Source organism: Scardinius erythrophthalmus, assembly GCF_964197995.2.
Source record: "Scardinius erythrophthalmus genome assembly, chromosome: 22".
Taxonomy (NCBI): Eukaryota; Metazoa; Chordata; class Actinopteri; order Cypriniformes; family Leuciscidae; genus Scardinius; species Scardinius erythrophthalmus.
The window spans coordinates 2,410,938-2,430,451 of record NC_138242.1 but is presented as its reverse complement, the minus strand read 5'-3'; the positions used below and the strand labels follow the sequence as shown (position 1 = coordinate 2,430,451).

Below are 19,514 nucleotides of genomic sequence, written 5' to 3'. Positions count from 1 at the left end.
ACTGTTCATAGATCAATTATAATGTGGTCTTTTAATGCCTCTTTTAGCTAACAGGGGGCGGCAAAAACAAAGTTCCACGCCTAGCGTTTAAATATTGACAGGCCCAGCTCCGATATGTCTAAATCATTCTTATTTTCATTTTTCACTGCATTGGTTTTATTTTCATTTTTGATCACTTTCATTTTTCGGTTAGAAATGTATTTCTAGCCCGTGACGAGTGGAACGTACCAGCATTATTATCATCACGTGTTACCTGTTACTTTTCTCAACGCAGGTCATGGCGAACCACTCAGAGGCATAGATGTTTATACGTAGAAGCCTCATTCGACCGCTCCTGACACGTAGGCGCGCCCGCCATCTTACAACGGTCAGCGTGTCGTCACTTAACGGAAGAATCAATGATGCCAGATCATTACGCAGGTTTTGAAACCGCCAAGAGAAGATTTAAATTCCCAAAGAAATGGGATAATACATGTTTTACTATGGTGACTTTAGTAATATCAGCTGACGCACTTATGTTGTATTTTATTAGTAAAGCAAAATCTTCTGCTGAAATATGTTTCTCATATATATATATATATATATATATATATATATATATATATATATATATATATATATATATATATATATAAATTCTGTTCATACATGATTCTAACTACGGTTGCAGATGCTCAATCAACTCGCTGTCGACTGTTCACAGACCGCTCCAATATGGCGGACGGCTTACCTATAGCGGCCCAATGAAACGCCCGCTAATGAGGATTCTATACTTGTATACATCTATGGTCAGAGTATCACAATCGCTGACTAGGATTTTGAAAGCGTTTTGAAGAGATTGCTAGGTTAAATTTCCGTATGTTAGGCAAAAGTCTTTTGAAGTTTTAATTACAAATACCTCCAGCGAGACCAAAAAAAAAGTTCTGAGATATAAATGCGTTTTAATGTAGGATTCAGTTTTATGAAGCCGTCAAACGCATCACAACAACACTTGCCGCCCGACGGTGATGACGTCGAGTTTTTTTTTTTTTTTTTTTATACCTGGGAACGGGATCATACAGAAAACATAATATAACAGCACATAATATCAACAAGAACAACAATAAAAGAAACAAAAAAGTAAATAAAACAAAATAAATAATGACGCCGAACTAGTTACCCGGAAGTGAACGCCATTGTCATCATCAGGTGACAGCAGCACTACAGGGCTAGAGCTGCTACAGTCTTTTATTTATTATTATTTGTAGTAATTCATGTGTAAAAAGCTTATTTAATACACAATGGCTCAAAAAATCAACGAAGCTCACGAGCACATCGCCAAGGCTGAAAAATAGTAAGTAATGCTTGAATGTTTACTATAGTGGTTTTAAATGAACATCACGTCTTATTTCACAGCAAATTGATCATTAAAGTCTCTTTATACGAATATCAAATTATACATGAGACTTTATGATGGAGAAATGCCTTAAGTGTCGCAGTTATAGGCATGTTTTCGTGTTTGTCTTGCTTTAATCATTTAAGTTAAATGAAGAATGTAATGAAAGCTTTTATTCTCAATATATTCAGTTTAAAGACGAGCTTTATGAAGTGGAAGCCCGATTATGACAGTGCAGCATCAGAATATTCCAAAGCAGGTGAGATTACACACACACACACACACACACACACACACAATCTCAGGTGTCTCTGATGATGATGATGATGATGATCTTCCTCTCCAGCTGTTGCCTTCAAAAACGCCAAACAGCTGGACCAGGCGAAGGAGGCGTATCTGCTGGAGGCCGAGGCTCACACCAACCACAGATCGTATCCTTCATCATGAATCTGCTGTTCTCGCTGATATAGTGATGTATTAGTCTGTCAAACATCATCCGGCAGTGTTTAAACCTGAAAATCACCGCTGTCTTCTTCCTTGACTCATTGTTCAGGCTTTTTCACGCCGCCAAGTGAGTACATTCATCATGATTACAGACATCTGCTGCTTTAAATGTGCTTGTTATGAACATGTTTCTGTATGCAGGGCTTTTGAGCAAGCAGGAATGATGCTGAAGGTCAGTGCATTTACTATTGACTAAACATGTATTCTACTATAATTATTACATCAATTCATTTATTTCAAGCCTTCACTTTATATATGAAGAGTTCAGATGCAAAAGCCTCTAAGTGCCATCTGAAATTTTCCTCTAGAATGATCATTTTTATAAAGCTTGAATATTTAAGTTCAGTAATTTCACTTAAATGACAATTAATAGGTAATTTGCATTGCCATTTAAGTGAAATTATTGAATTATTGAATATACAAGCTTGATAAAAATGATCATTTTAGAAGAAAATTTCAGATGGCACTTAGAGGCTTTTGCATCTGAACTCTTCATTTATACAGTACCAGTCAAAAGTTTGGAAACGTTACTATTTTTAATGTTTTTGAAAGAAGTCTCTTATGCTCATCAAGCCTGCAGTAAAAAAAAAAAAAAAACAGTAATATTATGAGATATTATTACAATTTAAAATAATGGTTCTCTTTTTTAATATATTTTAAAATGTAATTTATTTTTGTGATGCAAAGCTGAATTGTCATCAGCAAGTACTCCAGTCTTTGGTGTCTTATGATCCTTCAGAAATCATTCTAATATGATGATTTGATACTCAGTTATTATCAATGATGGAAACAGTTGTGCTGCTTAATATAATTTTTTGGAATACTTTTTTCAGGATTCATTGATGAGTAAAACGTTAACAGCATTTATTCATAAAAACAGCATTTATTCAAAATAAAAACATTTCTAATAATATAAATCGTTACCATCACCTTTTATCAATTTAACGCATCCTTGTTGAATTAAAGTACTAATTTCTTAAAAAAAAAATAGTTATTGTTCCCAAACTTTTGAACGGTAGTGTATATTGTTACAAAAGATTTCTATTCTAAATAAATACAGTTCTTTTTAACTTTTTATTCATCAAATAATCCTGAAAAAAGTATCTCAGGTTATAAAAAAAATATTAAGCAGCACAACTGTTTCCAACATTGATCATAAATCAGCATATTAGAATGATTTCTGAAGGATCATAAGACACCAAAGACTGGAGTACTTGCTGGTGAAAATTCAGCTTTGCATCACAAAAATAAATTACATTTTAAAGTATATTAAAAAAGAGAACCATTATTTTAAATTGTAATAATATTTCATAATATTACTGTTTTTTTTTTGTTTTTTTGTTTTTTTTAACTGCAGGCTTGATGAGCATAAGAGACTTCTTTCAAAAACATTAAAAATAGTAACGTTTCCAAACTTTTGACTGGTACTGTATATACATACACTGCCGTTCACAAGTTTGGGGTCGCTAAGATTTTTAATGTTTTTAAAAAGAGTCTCTTCTGCTCACCAAGGCTGCTTTTATTTGATTTAAAATACAGTAAAAATGTGTAATATTATTATAATGTAAATCAGCTGTTCTCTATGTGAATATATAGTAAAGTGTAATTTATTCCTGTGATCAAAGCTGAATGTTCAGCATCATTACTCCAGTCTTCAGTGTCACATGATCCTTCACAAATCACTCTAATATGATGATTTGATGATCAAGAAACATTTATGGTTATTAACAATGTTGAAAATAGTTCAGATTTCTGTGGAAACCATCATACATTTTATTTCTCAGGATTTTTTGATGAATATAAAGGTCAAAAGAGCAACATTTATTTGAAATAGAATCTTTTGTAACATTATAAATGTCTTTACTGTCACTTTTAATGTGTCCTTGATGAACAAAAGTATTAATTTCTTTAACTTCTTTCCAAAAAAATAAATAAAAAAATCTTACTGACCCCAAACTTGTGAACGGTAGTGAATATATATATATATATATATATATATATATATATATATATATATATATATATATATATATATATATAATTATACATATTTATGTTGGAGAAATGCCTTAAATGCCAGTTATAGCCCTTGTTCATATGTCTCACTTGCTTTAGCCATTGAAGTTAAATTATGAATGTACAGTTAACTGATGATATATTCTCATTTAATTAAGTTTATATATATATAATAGGGTAAACAGGGCTAAAGGGGTCGCGGGGTAAAGGCACGTTTGGCTTTATTCTCTTTTAAAACACTAGATGGCACACACGTTCAGCTCAGCACTTTTCTTACCGTCCGCTTGTGATGATGCGCGTGGAAACTCGTCTGATCCGTGAGGCGATCGCCGACAGTCAAAGTGGATTCTGTGCTAATTTGATCTAATATTTAATGTTTTTAAAAAATGTTGTAGATTTAAGTAACAAACGAGAATCGCTAAAATTATTGAAACAATTTTTACATTTTTTTTTTTTCAGTTTTGTTCAAGCAACATTAAAGCAGCAGTTTTTCAATAACGGATGAATATGTAAAAGTATGATATTTGAGGTAAAAGACACAATAATTAACATGATGATAAACAGCCTCAGACTTCTCCATTTGTTGACATCACATGGTTAGATTCAGATGGGAAATATCATATATGAAGTTGAGTATTATTCAGTATAACCATATTTAAAAATTATATTAATCATGTATAATAAAATGTCATAATTATTTATTATTGTAAAGCTAGATTCATTTATTATGGGATCTCATTCAGTGCTTTCAGAATCTTTACTTTTCAAAACAATTTTTAAAATGAACACATTTTAATGACAGTATATTTATTAAACAAAAATGAATAATTTTATTTATCACAAGCAGAAAATAGTACAAACTTTGCTAAAGTGATTGTTTTGAACAAGTCTTACGTTTATTTGTATCAGTACTGTGTGTCTTTTGCCCCGTGTGTCACACATTTATACGATTTTTAAACAAAACAAACCACTTTAATGATGTATTTTCACACAAAATCTGTGATCATTGATCAGAATAATCTCCATCAATGTTCAATACAAACATATATAGTTTTTTCTGCAATCATACACTAAAGGAGAGAAAAGCTCATTTCTCTTAAGCTGGGCCTTTAGCCCCGTCGTACCCTCGTATAAACGTTGTTCGGAGTAAATGATACATGACAACTGAAAGTGTGTGTGTGTGTGTGTGCGTGCTGTACAGGACATGCAGAGATTACCTGAAGCGATCGAGTACATCGAGAAGGCCAGCATGATGTACGTGGAGAACGGCACTCCTGACACCGCTGCCATGGCCCTGGACCGAGCGGGGAAGTGTGTGTTCATACTCGCACATCTACACACACGTCTACACACACGTCTACACCAGTGAGGAGTTCCTCTGACTCTGAATCTGTCGTTCGCAGGTTGATCGAGCCTCTGGATCTGGCCAAAGCCGTTCACCTGTACCAGCAGGCGGCAGGAGTGTTCGAGGTCAGGCTCGCGTAACACCACAGAACACACACTTCCTCACACACACCCTCAGACTAACACTGTCTCGTCTTCTGTCGTGTGTGTGCTCAGAACGAGGAGCGACTGAGGCAAGCTGTGGAGCTCATAGGCAAAGCATCACGACTTCTGGTTCGGCAACAGAAGTAAGATCGCAGTTATTAATGCACTAACTAACATTAACTTACAAACTTACATTTATTAATCGATGTTCAAGATTAACATGTTCATCTTCATGTTGGTCCACAGTGCATCACTAATATCAACACATACAACTAAAATGTTTTATTAAAATAAGGTTAATAAATGCTGTAGAAGTTCTTCTCATTATTAGTTCATAACTGATGTTAACTCATTGTAAAGTTTTGTGATTATTAGGGATGGGCCAAAAACTGGAAATAAATTATTATCAATTAATTAATCAAACAAACTTATTAATCAACATTCAAATTATAAACTAAACATTTAAATTTAATATTTAATATTAAATATTATAATATTTAATAATAAGGCAGTTTTTATATAAACTCTTTAATAACAGAATGGTTTCTTCTCCAGGTCTTGGTGAAATATAAACATTTAAAGGGATACTTCAGGATTTAGCATTAAGCTTTGTATTAGTAGAAAACCTGTAGTATTTTCGAATTACCGTGCTTTCCCCCCTCATATCCCCCTGAGAGGAGAGATTTATGTATTTTTTGTCTGGAAAAAATCCTCCGATGACGCAAAAATCGTCATTTTGCGTCATCGGAGGATTTTCTGTCCAGAGGCTAAAGACTACAGCCAGTAGATGGCGCTGTTCCGCATGTGTTCAACCCGCCCATACAGGGTGGGATCTCACTCACAGAATGTACACAGTATCAGCCGTCTTTCTTTGGAAGCTAAGCTAGCAGGCTCTTGTTCTGTGGAGAAAGCTGAATAATAGGAGAAAGCTGAGTAAGTAGGGGTTACCATCCTCTTTTTCCCGGACTTGTCCGGCGGGCGAGATCGTTCAAAATGTCCGGGATTCAGCTTTTGCTTTCTGCGGTCGCCATTCATTGTTTACATGCACACCTTTCAATCTAACTGAATTCATTCCGATTGGTGAATCTGAATGTAGTGTTTACATGAACGCTAAACAAGTGATCGGTCGATGTGCGTTTTACCATTGCTAAGAAAAATTCCCGCTCCTCCGTTGCGAGACCCGGCGCGTCTCAGTAATGACGCCACCGGCCTCGCGCCGTTCTCCCGCGGCCGTCAGCCTCGTCCTGCTCGCCACAGTAAACATGATAACGTTCTCCCGCGGCCGTCAGCCTCATCCTGCTCGCCACAGTAAACATGATAACGTTCTCCCGCGGCCGTCAGCCTCGTCCTGCTCGCCACAGTAAACATGATAACGTTCTCCCGCGGCCCTCAGCCTCATCCTGCTCGCCACAGTAAACATGATAACGTTCTCCCGCGGCCGTCAGCCTCATCCTGCTCGCCACAGTAAACATGATAACGTTCTCCCGCGGCCCTCAGCCTCATCCTGCTCGCCACAGTAAACATGATAACGTTCTCCCGCGGCCGACAGCCTCGTCCTGCTCGCCACAGTAAACATGATAACGTTCTCCCGCGGCCCTCAGCCTCATCCTGCTCGCCACAGTAAACATGATAACGTTCTCCCGCGGCCGTCAGCCTCATCCTGCTCGCCACAGTAAACATGATAACGTTCTCCCGCGGCCCTCAGCCTCATCCTGCTCGCCACAGTAAACATGATAACGTTCTCCCGCGGCCGTCAGCCTCATCCTGCTCGCCACAGTAAACATGATAACGTTCTCCCGCGGCCGTCAGCCTCATCCTGCTCGCCACAGTAAACATGATAACGTTCTCCCGCGGCCCTCAGCCTCATCCTGCTCGCCACAGTAAACATGATAACGTTCTCCCGCGGCCCTCAGCCTCATCCTGCTCGCCACAGTAAACATGATAACGTTCTCCCGCGGCCCTCAGCCTCGTCCTGCTCGCCACAGTAAACATGATGCCGTTCTCCCGCGGCCCTCAGCCTCGTCCTGCTCGCCACAGTAAACATGATAACGTTCTCCCGCGCCCCTCAGCCTCGTCCTGCTCGCCACAGTAAACATGATGCCGTTCTCCCGCGCCCCTCAGCCTCGTCCTGCTCGCCACAGTAAACATGATAACGTTCTCCCGCGGCCGTCAGCCTCATCCTGCTCGCCACAGTAAACATGATAACGTTCTCCCGCGGCCCTCAGCCTCATCCTGCTCGCCACAGTAAACATGATGCCGTTCTCCCGCGCCCCTCAGCCTCGTCCTGCTCGCCACAGTAAACATGATGCCGTTCTCCCGCGCCCCTCAGCCTCGTCCTGCTCGCCACAGTAAACATGATGCCGTTCTCCCGCGGCCGTCAGCCTCATCCTGCTCGCCACAGTAAACATGATGCCGTTCTCCCGCGCCCCTCAGCCTCGTCCTGCTCGCCACAGTAAACATGATGCCGTTCTCCCGCGGCCGTCAGCCTCGTCCTGCTCGCCACAGTAAACATGATAACGTTCTCCCGCGGCCGTCAGCCTCATCCTGCTCGCCACAGTAAACATGATAACGTTCTCCCGCGGCCCTCAGCCTCATCCTGCTCGCCACAGTAAACATGATAACGTTCTCCCGCGGCCCTCAGCCTCGTCCTGCTCGCCACAGTAAACATGATAACGTTCTCCCGCGGCCGTCAGCCTCGTCCTGCTCGCCACAGTAAACATGATAACGTTCTCCCGCGGCCGTCAGCCTCATCCTGCTCGCCACAGTAAACATGATAACGTTCTCCCGCGGCCGTCAGCCTCATCCTGCTCGCCACAGTAAACATGATAACGTTCTCCCGCGGCCCTCAGCCTCGTCCTGCTCGCCACAGTAAACATGATAACGTTCTCCCGCGGCCGTCAGCCTCATCCTGCTCGCCACAGTAAACATGGTAACGTTCTCCCGCGGCCGTCAGCCTCATCCTGCTCGCCACAGTAAACATGATAACGTTCTCCCGCGGCCGTCAGCCTCATCCTGCTCGCCACAGTAAACATGATAACGTTCTCCCGCGGCCCTCAGCCTCGTCCTGCTCGCCACAGTAAACATGATAACGTTCTCCCGCGGCCCTCAGCCTCATCCTGCTCGCCACAGTAAACATGATAACGTTCTCCCGCGGCCCTCAGCCTCATCCTGCTCGCCACAGTAAACATGATAACGTTCTCCCGCGCCCCTCAGCCTCGTCCTGCTCGCCACAGTAAACATGATAACGTTCTCCCGCGGCCGTCAGCCTCGTCCTGCTCGCCACAGTAAACATGATAACGTTCTCCCGCGGCCGTCAGCCTCGTCCTGCTCGCCACAGTAAACATGATAACGTTCTCCCGCGGCCGTCAGCCTCGTCCTGCTCGCCACAGTAAACATGATAACGTTCTCCCGCGGCCGTCAGCCTCGTCCTGCTCGCCACAGTAAACATGATGCCGTTCTCCCGCGCCCCTCAGCCTCGTCCTGCTCGCCACAGTAAACATGATAACGTTCTCCCGCGGCCGTCAGCCTCATCCTGCTCGCCACAGTAAACATGATGCCGTTCTCCCGCGGCCGTCAGCCTCATCCTGCTCGCCACAGTAAACATGATGCCGTTCTCCCGCGCCCCTCAGCCTCGTCCTGCTCGCCACAGTAAACATGATGCCGTTCTCCCGCGGCCGTCAGCCTCGTCCTGCTCGCCACAGTAAACATGATAACGTTCTCCCGCGGCCGTCAGCCTCATCCTGCTCGCCACAGTAAACATGATAACGTTCTCCCGCGGCCCTCAGCCTCATCCTGCTCGCCACAGTAAACATGATAACGTTCTCCCGCGGCCCTCAGCCTCGTCCTGCTCGCCACAGTAAACATGATAACGTTCTCCCGCGGCCGTCAGCCTCGTCCTGCTCGCCACAGTAAACATGATAACGTTCTCCCGCGGCCGTCAGCCTCATCCTGCTCGCCACAGTAAACATGATAACGTTCTCCCGCGGCCGTCAGCCTCATCCTGCTCGCCACAGTAAACATGGTAACGTTCTCCCGCGGCCGTCAGCCTCATCCTGCTCGCCACAGTAAACATGATAACGTTCTCCCGCGGCCGTCAGCCTCATCCTGCTCGCCACAGTAAACATGATAACGTTCTCCCGCGGCCCTCAGCCTCGTCCTGCTCGCCACAGTAAACATGATAACGTTCTCCCGCGGCCCTCAGCCTCATCCTGCTCGCCACAGTAAACATGATAACGTTCTCCCGCGGCCCTCAGCCTCATCCTGCTCGCCACAGTAAACATGATAACGTTCTCCCGCGCCCCTCAGCCTCGTCCTGCTCGCCACAGTAAACATGATAACGTTCTCCCGCGGCCGTCAGCCTCGTCCTGCTCGCCACAGTAAACATGATAACGTTCTCCCGCGGCCGTCAGCCTCGTCCTGCTCGCCACAGTAAACATGATAACGTTCTCCCGCGGCCGTCAGCCTCGTCCTGCTCGCCACAGTAAACATGATAACGTTCTCCCGCGGCCGTCAGCCTCGTCCTGCTCGCCACAGTAAACATGATGCCGTTCTCCCGCGGCCCTCAGCCTCGTCCTGCTCGCCACAGTAAACATGATAACGTTCTCCCGCGGCCGTCAGCCTCATCCTGCTCGCCACAGTAAACATGATGCCGTTCTCCCGCGGCCCTCAGCCTCGTCCTGCTCGCCACAGTAAACATGATAACGTTCTCCCGCGGCCGTCAGCCTCATCCTGCTCGCCACAGTAAACATGATAACGTTCTCCCGCGGCCCTCAGCCTCGTCCTGCTCGCCACAGTAAACATGATAACGTTCTCCCGCGGCCGTCAGCCTCATCCTGCTCGCCACAGTAAACATGATAACGTTCTCCCGCGGCCGTCAGCCTCATCCTGCTCGCCACAGTAAACATGATAACGTTCTCCCGCGGCCGTCAGCCTCGTCCTGCTCGCCACAGTAAACATGATAACGTTCTCCCGCGGCCGTCAGCCTCGTCCTGCTCGCCACAGTAAACATGATAACGTTCTCCCGCGGCCCTCAGCCTCGTCCTGCTCGCCACAGTAAACATGATAACGTTCTCCCGCGGCCGTCAGCCTCGTCCTGCTCGCCACAGTAAACATGATAACGTTCTCCCGCGGCCGTCAGCCTCGTCCTGCTCGCCACAGTAAACATGATAACGTTCTCCCGCGGCCCTCAGCCTCATCCTGCTCGCCACAGTAAACATGGTAACGTTCTCCCGCGGCCGTCAGCCTCATCCTGCTCGCCACAGTAAACATGATGACGTTCTCCCGCGGCCGTCAGCCTCATCCTGCTCGCCACAGTAAACATGATAACGTTCTCCCGCGGCCGTCAGCCTCATCCTGCTCGCCACAGTAAACATGATAACGTTCTCCCGCGGCCCTCAGCCTCGTCCTGCTCGCCACAGTAAACATGATAACGTTCTCCCGCGGCCCTCAGCCTCGTCCTGCTCGCCACAGTAAACATGGTAACGTTCTCCCGCGGCCGTCAGCCTCATCCTGCTCGCCACAGTAAACATGATAACGTTCTCCCGCGGCCGTCAGCCTCGTCCTGCTCGCCACAGTAAACATGATAACGTTCTCCCGCGGCCCTCAGCCTCGTCCTGCTCGCCACAGTAAACATGATGACGTTCTCCCGCGGCCCTCAGCCTCGTCCTGCTCGCCACAGTAAACATGATAACGTTCTCCCGCGGCCGTCAGCCTCGTCCTGCTCGCCACAGTAAACATGATAACGTTCTCCCGCGGCCCTCAGCCTCGTCCTGCTCGCCACAGTAAACATGATAACGTTCTCCCGCGGCCCTCAGCCTCGTCCTGCTCGCCACAGTAAACATGATAACGTTCTCCCGCGGCCCTCAGCCTCATCCTGCTCGCCACAGTAAACATGATAACGTTCTCCCGCGGCCGTCAGCCTCGTCCTGCTCGCCACAGTAAACATGATAACGTTCTCCCGCGGCCGTCAGCCTCATCCTGCTCGCCACAGTAAACATGATAACGTTCTCCCGCGGCCGTCAGCCTCGTCCTGCTCGCCACAGTAAACATGATAACGTTCTCCCGCGGCCCTCAGCCTCATCCTGCTCGCCACAGTAAACATGATAACGTTCTCCCACGGCCGTCAGCCTCGTCCTGCTCGCCACAGTAAACATGATAACGTTCTCCCGCGGCCCTCAGCCTCGTCCTGCTCGCCACAGTAAACATGATAACGTTCTCCCGCGGCCCTCAGCCTCGTCCTGCTCGCCACAGTAAACATGATAACGTTCTCCCGCGGCCCTCAGCCTCATCCTGCTCGCCACAGTAAACATGATAACGTTCTCCCGCGGCCGTCAGCCTCGTCCTGCTCGCCACAGTAAACATGATAACGTTCTCCCGCGGCCCTCAGCCTCATCCTGCTCGCCACAGTAAACATGATAACGTTCTCCCGCGGCCGTCAGCCTCGTCCTGCTCGCCACAGTAAACATGATAACGTTCTCCCGCGGCCCTCAGCCTCGTCCTGCTCGCCACAGTAAACATGATAACGTTCTCCCGCGGCCGTCAGCCTCATCCTGCTCGCCACAGTAAACATGATAACGTTCTCCCGCGGCCCTCAGCCTCATCCTGCTCGCCACAGTAAACATGATAACGTTCTCCCGCGGCCGTCAGCCTCGTCCTGCTCGCCACAGTAAACATGATAACGTTCTCCCGCGGCCGTCAGCCTCGTCCTGCTCGCCACAGTAAACATGATAACGTTCTCCCGCGGCCGTCAGCCTCATCCTGCTCGCCACAGTAAACATGGTAACGTTCTCCCGCGGCCGTCAGCCTCGTCCTGCTCGCCACAGTAAACATGATAACGTTCTCCCGCGGCCGTCAGCCTCATCCTGCTCGCCACAGTAAACATGATAACGTTCTCCCGCGGCCGTCAGCCTCATCCTGCTCGCCACAGTAAACATGATAACGTTCTCCCGCGGCCGTCAGCCTTGTCCTGCTCGCCACAGTAAACATGATAACGTTCTCCCGCGGCCCTCAGCCTCGTCCTGCTCGCCACAGTAAACATGATAACGTTCTCCCGCGGCCGTCAGCCTCGTCCTGCTCGCCACAGTAAACATGATGCCGTTCTCCCGCGCCCCTCAGCCTCATCCTGCTCGCCACAGTAAACATGATAACGTTCTCCCGCGGCCGTCAGCCTCGTCCTGCTCGCCACAGTAAACATGATGCCGTTCTCCCGCGCCCCTCAGCCTTGTCCTGCTCGCCACAGTAAACATGATAACGTTCTCCCGCGGCCGTCAGCCTCATCCTGCTCGCCACAGTAAACATGATAACGTTCTCCCGCGGCCGTCAGCCTCATCCTGCTCGCCACAGTAAACATGATAACGTTCTCCCGCGGCCGTCAGCCTCATCCTGCTCGCCACAGTAAACATGATAACGTTCTCCCGCGGCCGTCAGCCTCGTCCTGCTCGCCACAGTAAACATGATAACGTTCTCCCGCGGCCCTCAGCCTCATCCTGCTCGCCACAGTAAACATGATAACGTTCTCCCGCGGCCGTCAGCCTCGTCCTGCTCGCCACAGTAAACATGATAACGTTCTCCCGCGGCCGTCAGCCTCATCCTGCTCGCCACAGTAAACATGATAACGTTCTCCCGCGGCCGTCAGCCTCATCCTGCTCGCCACAGTAAACATGATAACGTTCTCCCGCGGCCCTCAGCCTCATCCTGCTCGCCACAGTAAACATGATAACGTTCTCCCGCGGCCGTCAGCCTCGTCCTGCTCGCCACAGTAAACATGATAACGTTCTCCCGCGGCCCTCAGCCTCGTCCTGCTCGCCACAGTAAACATGATAACGTTCTCCCGCGGCCGTCAGCCTCGTCCTGCTCGCCACAGTAAACATGATAACGTTCTCCCGCGGCCCTCAGCCTCGTCCTGCTCGCCACAGTAAACATGATAACGTTCTCCCGCGGCCGTCAGCCTCATCCTGCTCGCCACAGTAAACATGATAACGTTCTCCCGCGGCCGTCAGCCTCGTCCTGCTCGCCACAGTAAACATGATGAATGGCGACTGTAGAACGCAAAAGCCGAATCCCGGACATTTTGGACGATCTCTAAATCCCTGGCAAACTCATCACTTACTTAGGCTAGCCTTGTTGTTTACAACTGCACACTCTTACCGGTAGGCGTGGCCTCCTAAGGCAGCGAAGCAAGTGCATTCTGGGAGTTGTTGTCTTTCATCCACATAAGCCAAAAATACATTTTCTGGCTTTTCTCAGTCTAGAAAGCTCCAAATTCAAAAATTTCTTCACATTTCTTCTACTTAAATGACCTATTTTAAATACACATTCATCTTCCCAGAGGTGAAGTATCCATTTAAAGGTGCAGTGTGTAAGTTTTAACAGCATCTAGTGGTGAGGTTGTGAACTGCACCCAGCAGAAGTTACGCTGGCCGACAGGAAGTGATGTCATCACCTGAGGCAGCAGAGAGTAGCCAGTCCAGCAATGAAGTTTCTTTACAAAGATAAATTAAGAAATTATGTTTACTTAATTATTCAGTAAAACGATGTTATTGTGAATATTATTGTCACTTGTTCATCATTGTGTCAATGTTTTATTCGCTGACTTTAGCTAGAACAACATTGTGCCAAAATGCGTTTGTCCGCTCAGGGCCACCGTAGAAACATGTGGATGTAAGCGGACCCGCGGTGTGTGTAGAGAGAAATGCCTCATACTAAAGTAATAACGGTTCATTGTGTAAGGTCTTTATACACCACTGGAAACACAGTTATGTTTATGATATTGCACTTCTGTCAACAGATCCTCCTAAATATTACACACTGCACCTTTAAAACTACAATAAACTGTAACATTCATTAAATAATGAAAATAGCTTTTTTCATTTTCAGTGCATCCATAGCAATTATGTTTTAGAGTTTGCTTTGGTATTTTGAATTGTGTAGCGTATTATTTTAATGCAGGATTGTGATGATTACTCCAGGTTTGACGAGGCCGCTGTGTCACTGCAGAAGGAGAAGAACATGTATAAAGAGATAGAGAATTATCCGACCTGTTTCAAGGTGCGTCTCAGGGCTCATATATCACTGCACTGAGCTCTGCAGTAGCTTTACTTTGTAAGGAATAATCACAATTTTTTAACAGATTTCTTCCATGTTTTAATTTTAACAGTAAAGCTCATAGTGCAGCACGTTGTTGGACAAAAGGTTTAATTTCATATGATTGAGATAAATTGCATTCATGTTTTATGTCTTCATTTCATTACCAGATAAAAACACAACACTGAATTTGTGAAGAAAAAAAAAAACATTTCATAGAGTAATTTTTTTTAAATGTTGTTTTATGTTTTAAGTTTTATGGTTTCAATTAATTAGACATGCTTTTTGATTACTAAAGATTTGACAGCACGTATTCGTCACACGCCTCAACACTAGGGGAAACACTGGATGCATTGCAGTGAGTGATGGTGTTGTGTGTGTGTGTGTGTGTGTGTGTGTGTGTGTGACAGAAAACCATCGCACAGGTGCTGGTGCACCTCCACCGCGCGGACTACGTGGCGGCGGACCGCTGTGTGCGCGAGAGCTACAGTATCCCAGGGTTCAGCGGGAGCGAAGACTGCATCGCCATGGAGCAACTCCTGCAGGGTTACGACGAGCAAGATGAAGATCAGGTGACCCGCGTGTGTACCTCACCCCTGCTCAGATACATGGACAACGACGTGAGTCTCACACTCGACATCTGTGTGTGTGTGTATATAACTTTCCTCAGTTGAGGATAGTCTGTCGGTAACACTTTATTTTAAGATGACGTAGTTACACATTACTACATGTACTTACTATAGTAATAACAAGTAACTAACCCTCAACTCTAACTCTATAGTAAGTACATATAGTTAATTAAAGGATTAGTTCACTTCAGAATTAAGATTTCCTGATAATTTACTCACACACACACACACGTCATCCAAGATGTTCATGTCTTTCTTTCTTCAGTGGAAAATATATGAAGGTTTTTGAGGAAAACACTCCAGGATGTTCCTCCATATAGTGTCTTCAATGGGGTCCAACGGGTCGACGGTCCAGATGTGAATTTCAGTGCGGCTTCAAAGTCTCGACACGATCCAGCCGAGGAATAAGAGTCTCATCTAGACAAACCAGCGGACATTTTATAAAAAAGCCGCACTGAAACTCCCATCTGGACCTTCGACCCGTTGGACCCCATTGAAGACACTATATGGAGGAACATCCTGGAGTGATTTACTCAGAAACCTTCATTTCTGTTCGACTGAAGAAAGAAAGACATGAACATCTTGGATGACGAGTGTGTGTAAGTAAATTATCAGGAAATCTTAATTCTGAAGTGAACGACTCCTTTAAAAACAACATTTATTTAAAACAGAAATGCACTACCGTTTAAAAGTTTGGGGTCAGCAATTTTTTCTTTCTTTTTGTGAAAGAAATGAATACTTTTATTCCGCAAGGATGTGTTAAATCGATAAAAAGAGATAGTAAAGATTTATATTGCATTAAAATATGAAGCAGCACAACTGTTTTCAGCACTGAGCATCAGATCCTCATATTAGAGTGATTTCTGAAGGATCATGTGACACTGAAGACTGGAGTAATGATGGTAAAAAAGAAAAGTTTCCAAACTTTTGACCGGTACTGCAGATAAAGTATTAAAATAAACACTAATATGTGTATTTTAGATGTTTTCTTTCCACTAGTCAGAAGGAATGGAAGCAAAATCTCAGAATTGACTAAAACTGGCGGTGCCTTACATGTAGAAACTTTATTTTAATTGAAAAAAGCACATAAAGCACAGATATGATACTTTATTAATCATATGTGTTGTACCTTCGCTGTCTGTCAGAGCAAACGTCCCTCTGGTCAGTGTGTTCAGGCTCAGTGTTTCTAAGCTCCTCACTGTCTCTGATTTGTTTGATTCACACTTCCAGGATTGTGGCAGGTATGACATCATCAATGACAAAACATCTGCATATTACAGTAGAGTAGAGAAATGCCTTGTCCAGACACACACACACACACACACACACACACACACACACACACACACTCGTGTTCTTGGCTCTTGACCACTTGCCCCAAGTGTTCATGTAGGCGTAAACACTGCAAGTGTGTGTAGAACTAGAAGATTACTCGATGGGACACACTTATAGTCTCGCAAAAAATGCAAGTGTTTAGAGCTTTTATTTATTATATTTTCAATACTTTGCATTTTAAAATAAACGTGTGTTCAGGAGTCGCTAACAGAACACACACATTTTAAATTGTGCTGCTTCTAATTAAGTGATCAAAACCGTTGCAAATGTCGTACATAACAGGCCTACACACACATCATACTCATCTTTACACCAATAACATGTGCAACACTTTGTTTTTACTACCAAATGATATGCATCTAATTAATGTCAATTACAGTGTTTTCCTCAACATCTCGCGATTTCGGGGAACGTGCTCTGCAAAACATGCTTTACTTACTTAGTATTTGAGTCTTGTTTGCAGTCTAAATATCTAAAAGATGCATTTACTAGAGTAAAATGCCATGAGATATTATGTCTTGTTTTCTGGAGTAATAAATCAAAATTAAGAGGTTTTGCTTAAAATAAGCAAAATGATCTGCTAATGAGGTCAGAGAAATAATCTTAATTCAAACAGAAACAACATTATTTTTCTTACCCGATTTTCTTGGCATTTTACTGGTCTAGTAAATGCATCTTGATTTAAGAATTGTTTAGATATTTGAACTGAAAACAAGACTAAAATACTAAGTAAGAAAGGCATTTTTTGCAGTGTGAGTTCCCGAACATAATGCATGATGGGATACGCTTATCTCTGAAGCGGTATTGGAGAGAGTGTTCATTAAGGGCGCTGCACTTCTGCTTTTTTCAGACATGCGACGGTCTAGCGCACTTTCCTTCTGTCGTGTGCATGCGCTCTCAAGTGGCCAAGACCACAAGTGTGTGTGTGTTTGGACAAGGCAAAAGACTCGTTTTCCTCCCTTCTGTGTTTTATTTCCCTGCTATAATGTTAGTCAAGGTCATGTTTGTTTGCTACCGTACCTTTAAAATATGTAAATGAGCTCTTTAACATCCTGGTGTGTGTCAGTCATCCTCAGGGCGGGCCGAGCCATGCTGAGCATTTAGCAGGTGTTGTGGACTGTTGTATGTCAATGAGCTCTTTCTTCAGCGTTTCTCCACACTGATGTGTGTGTGTGTGTGTGTGTGTGTGTGTGTGTGTTCGTTCTCACCTGTCCTACAGTACGCCAAGCTGGCCCTCAGCCTGCAGGTGCCCGGAGGAGGGAAGAAGAAGAAACCCGCCGCTAGCGCTAGCGGAGAGGCTGGAGCCGCGCAGCCGCAGGAAGACGAGGATGAGTACGCTGGAGGACTGTGTTAAACACACACTTCTGCTGCCCGAGAGCGCATGCATGATTATATCCCTGAACTGGACGTATCTGTGTTTTAAGATGCTTTCAGAAAAGCTACTCAACAACTCCTCACAAGCATGTGTGTTTATTATTCAGGTTTGCCTTTAAAGTGAACGTTAGGTTTGCGTTTGCCTGATCTCTTTAGCATATAACATTGATTTTAACGCGAGTTTAAAGGCAAACCCACACCTGAGAGAACAGCCTTTACTGTATCATCTGATGTTCAGTGTTTCAGACTTCAGTAGTGCTGGACTACATCGTGTTCAATTATACACTATCATATGAATATTGAATAACAGTGCCTGCTCTACAAAACAACATGAACTCCATTCCTTCTTTGTATATGAAGCGTCACCAGATCTGCATGAAATGCCTTAAGATAATCTGAATATACGAAACCGGTTTTGTTTTAGTTGATGTGCTTTGAAATTGCGGGGAACAATTTCTGTTATTAACGAGGACCTAAATTATGTTTACTGTGATTGCATGGGTGCAGAATACCAATGAATAAATAAAAATGATTGTTTTTGCATACTTTAGATGCAGTGAATATTGTAGACTTTACTCATACACAATGGTGAAAATGCAAGAAAAAAGCACAGGCAAACATGTTTCCAGACTGTGTTTTTATGATCCTGATCCACAATCACACACACAGAGCCGGTTAAGCTCGGCTCGCCCCGTTCCTGAGAACGCTTCAGTCCTCCGCCAAGCCTATACGTCGAGCTAGGATAGTCCTGAAGAACCCGAGCACTTCTGGGTCCAGTTTTCTCTGAAGAAAAAGTGCCTAGTGTCTCTCAACCTCCTTTCTTTGTTCAAGTTATCAGTCAGCCTCCAGGACAGTATATTGCACAGCGCGCGATTATCGAGACTTCTAACAGACAGGTGGCGCTAGAGCGCATTAAAACCTCGATCCTGATCCCATTGGCTGCGTGTTTCTGGCAGTTTCTCAAGCTCTAAATCTCAAGCAGGACTCCGCTATTATCACGTTGTTGTCAGCAACCTCTTGTCATCAGTTTCTCTCAGTCCTCATTTGGTCTTCTCCCTGGTCCACTTGATCATGGTCTCGGGGGAGCGGTAGAGGAAGATGAGTTTGGCGTACAGGTCCTCCTCGAGCTCCAGCTCGCCCGTCTCGCGCACCAGGAAGATGTCGGTGCAGAGTTTGAGGATTCGGTCCACACACGGGAGCTCCTCGAACATGATGGAGTGAGAGATGCCACTGAAGAACTCGCGCACGAACTTCCCGATCACCAGCACCACCGATGCGTACAGGCCCATGATCCTGCGGGAGACCAGCATTTGACATTTAACCACCAGACAATCACAAAACTTCTCACAGTTAACACATTGTTTGCATAATTTGTGACTTTACTGCAAAATAACGTCAAAAAGTGCAGTATTAACAGTTGACGTGTTCGTTTTTTGATGATTCCGCGTCGTGTTCAACGATCAGACTTACACTATTTTTGTCAATCTTGCATAATTCACGATTTAACCACAAAAAGTGCATTACCAAGTCATTAACACATCAGTGAGATAGTTCTGTACGATGTTTGCAATCCTGCATTATTTGTGACTATACTGCAAAATAATCCACAAAAAAATTATTGACAATTTAACCACAAAATAAAGTGCATTATTATTAGTTAACGCTAATGAGATAATTCTGTGATCATGGAACAGATTCTTTCACCATTCATC

The 19,514-nt window shown here is 44.9% G+C and overlaps 2 protein-coding genes across 3 annotated transcripts in view; one reads left to right on the top strand and one right to left on the bottom strand.

The window, feature by feature from the left end:
- The first annotated feature begins 1,037 nt into the window (after window positions 1–1,037).
- napga (N-ethylmaleimide-sensitive factor attachment protein, gamma a) lies at window positions 1,038–18,447 on the top strand. Its single transcript, XM_081353361.1, has 11 exons — window positions 1,038–1,333; window positions 1,567–1,634; window positions 1,722–1,806; window positions 1,929–1,946; window positions 2,021–2,051; window positions 5,097–5,206; window positions 5,299–5,365; window positions 5,456–5,526; window positions 14,350–14,428; window positions 14,875–15,084; window positions 17,648–18,447. Exons 1-11 carry the CDS (start codon window positions 1,281–1,283, stop codon window positions 17,780–17,782), a joined length of 927 nt encoding a protein of 308 aa, XP_081209487.1. The 5' UTR covers window positions 1,038–1,280; the 3' UTR covers window positions 17,783–18,447.
- piezo2a (piezo-type mechanosensitive ion channel component 2a) overlaps window positions 18,355–19,514 on the bottom strand; it is a 212,844-nt gene continuing 211,684 nt past the window's right edge. For both annotated transcript variants that reach the window (XM_081353359.1, XM_081353360.1), the window contains one exon: window positions 18,355–19,095. In XM_081353359.1, coding sequence (XP_081209485.1) covers window positions 18,843–19,095 — 253 coding nt within the window. In that variant the 3' untranslated portion in view covers window positions 18,355–18,842. The remainder of the gene's footprint in view (window positions 19,096–19,514) is intronic.

Coding starts and splice junctions, on each gene's coding strand:
- napga (XM_081353361.1), top strand. CDS start 1,281: ATGGCTCAAAAAATCAACGAAGCTCACGAGCACATCGCCAAGGCTGAA. Junction 1,334..1,566: donor ATCGCCAAGGCTGAAAAATA/GTAAGTAATGCT, acceptor CAATATATTCAG/TTTAAAGACGAGCTTTATGA. Junction 14,429..14,874: donor ATTATCCGACCTGTTTCAAG/GTGCGTCTCAGG, acceptor TGTGTGTGACAG/AAAACCATCGCACAGGTGCT.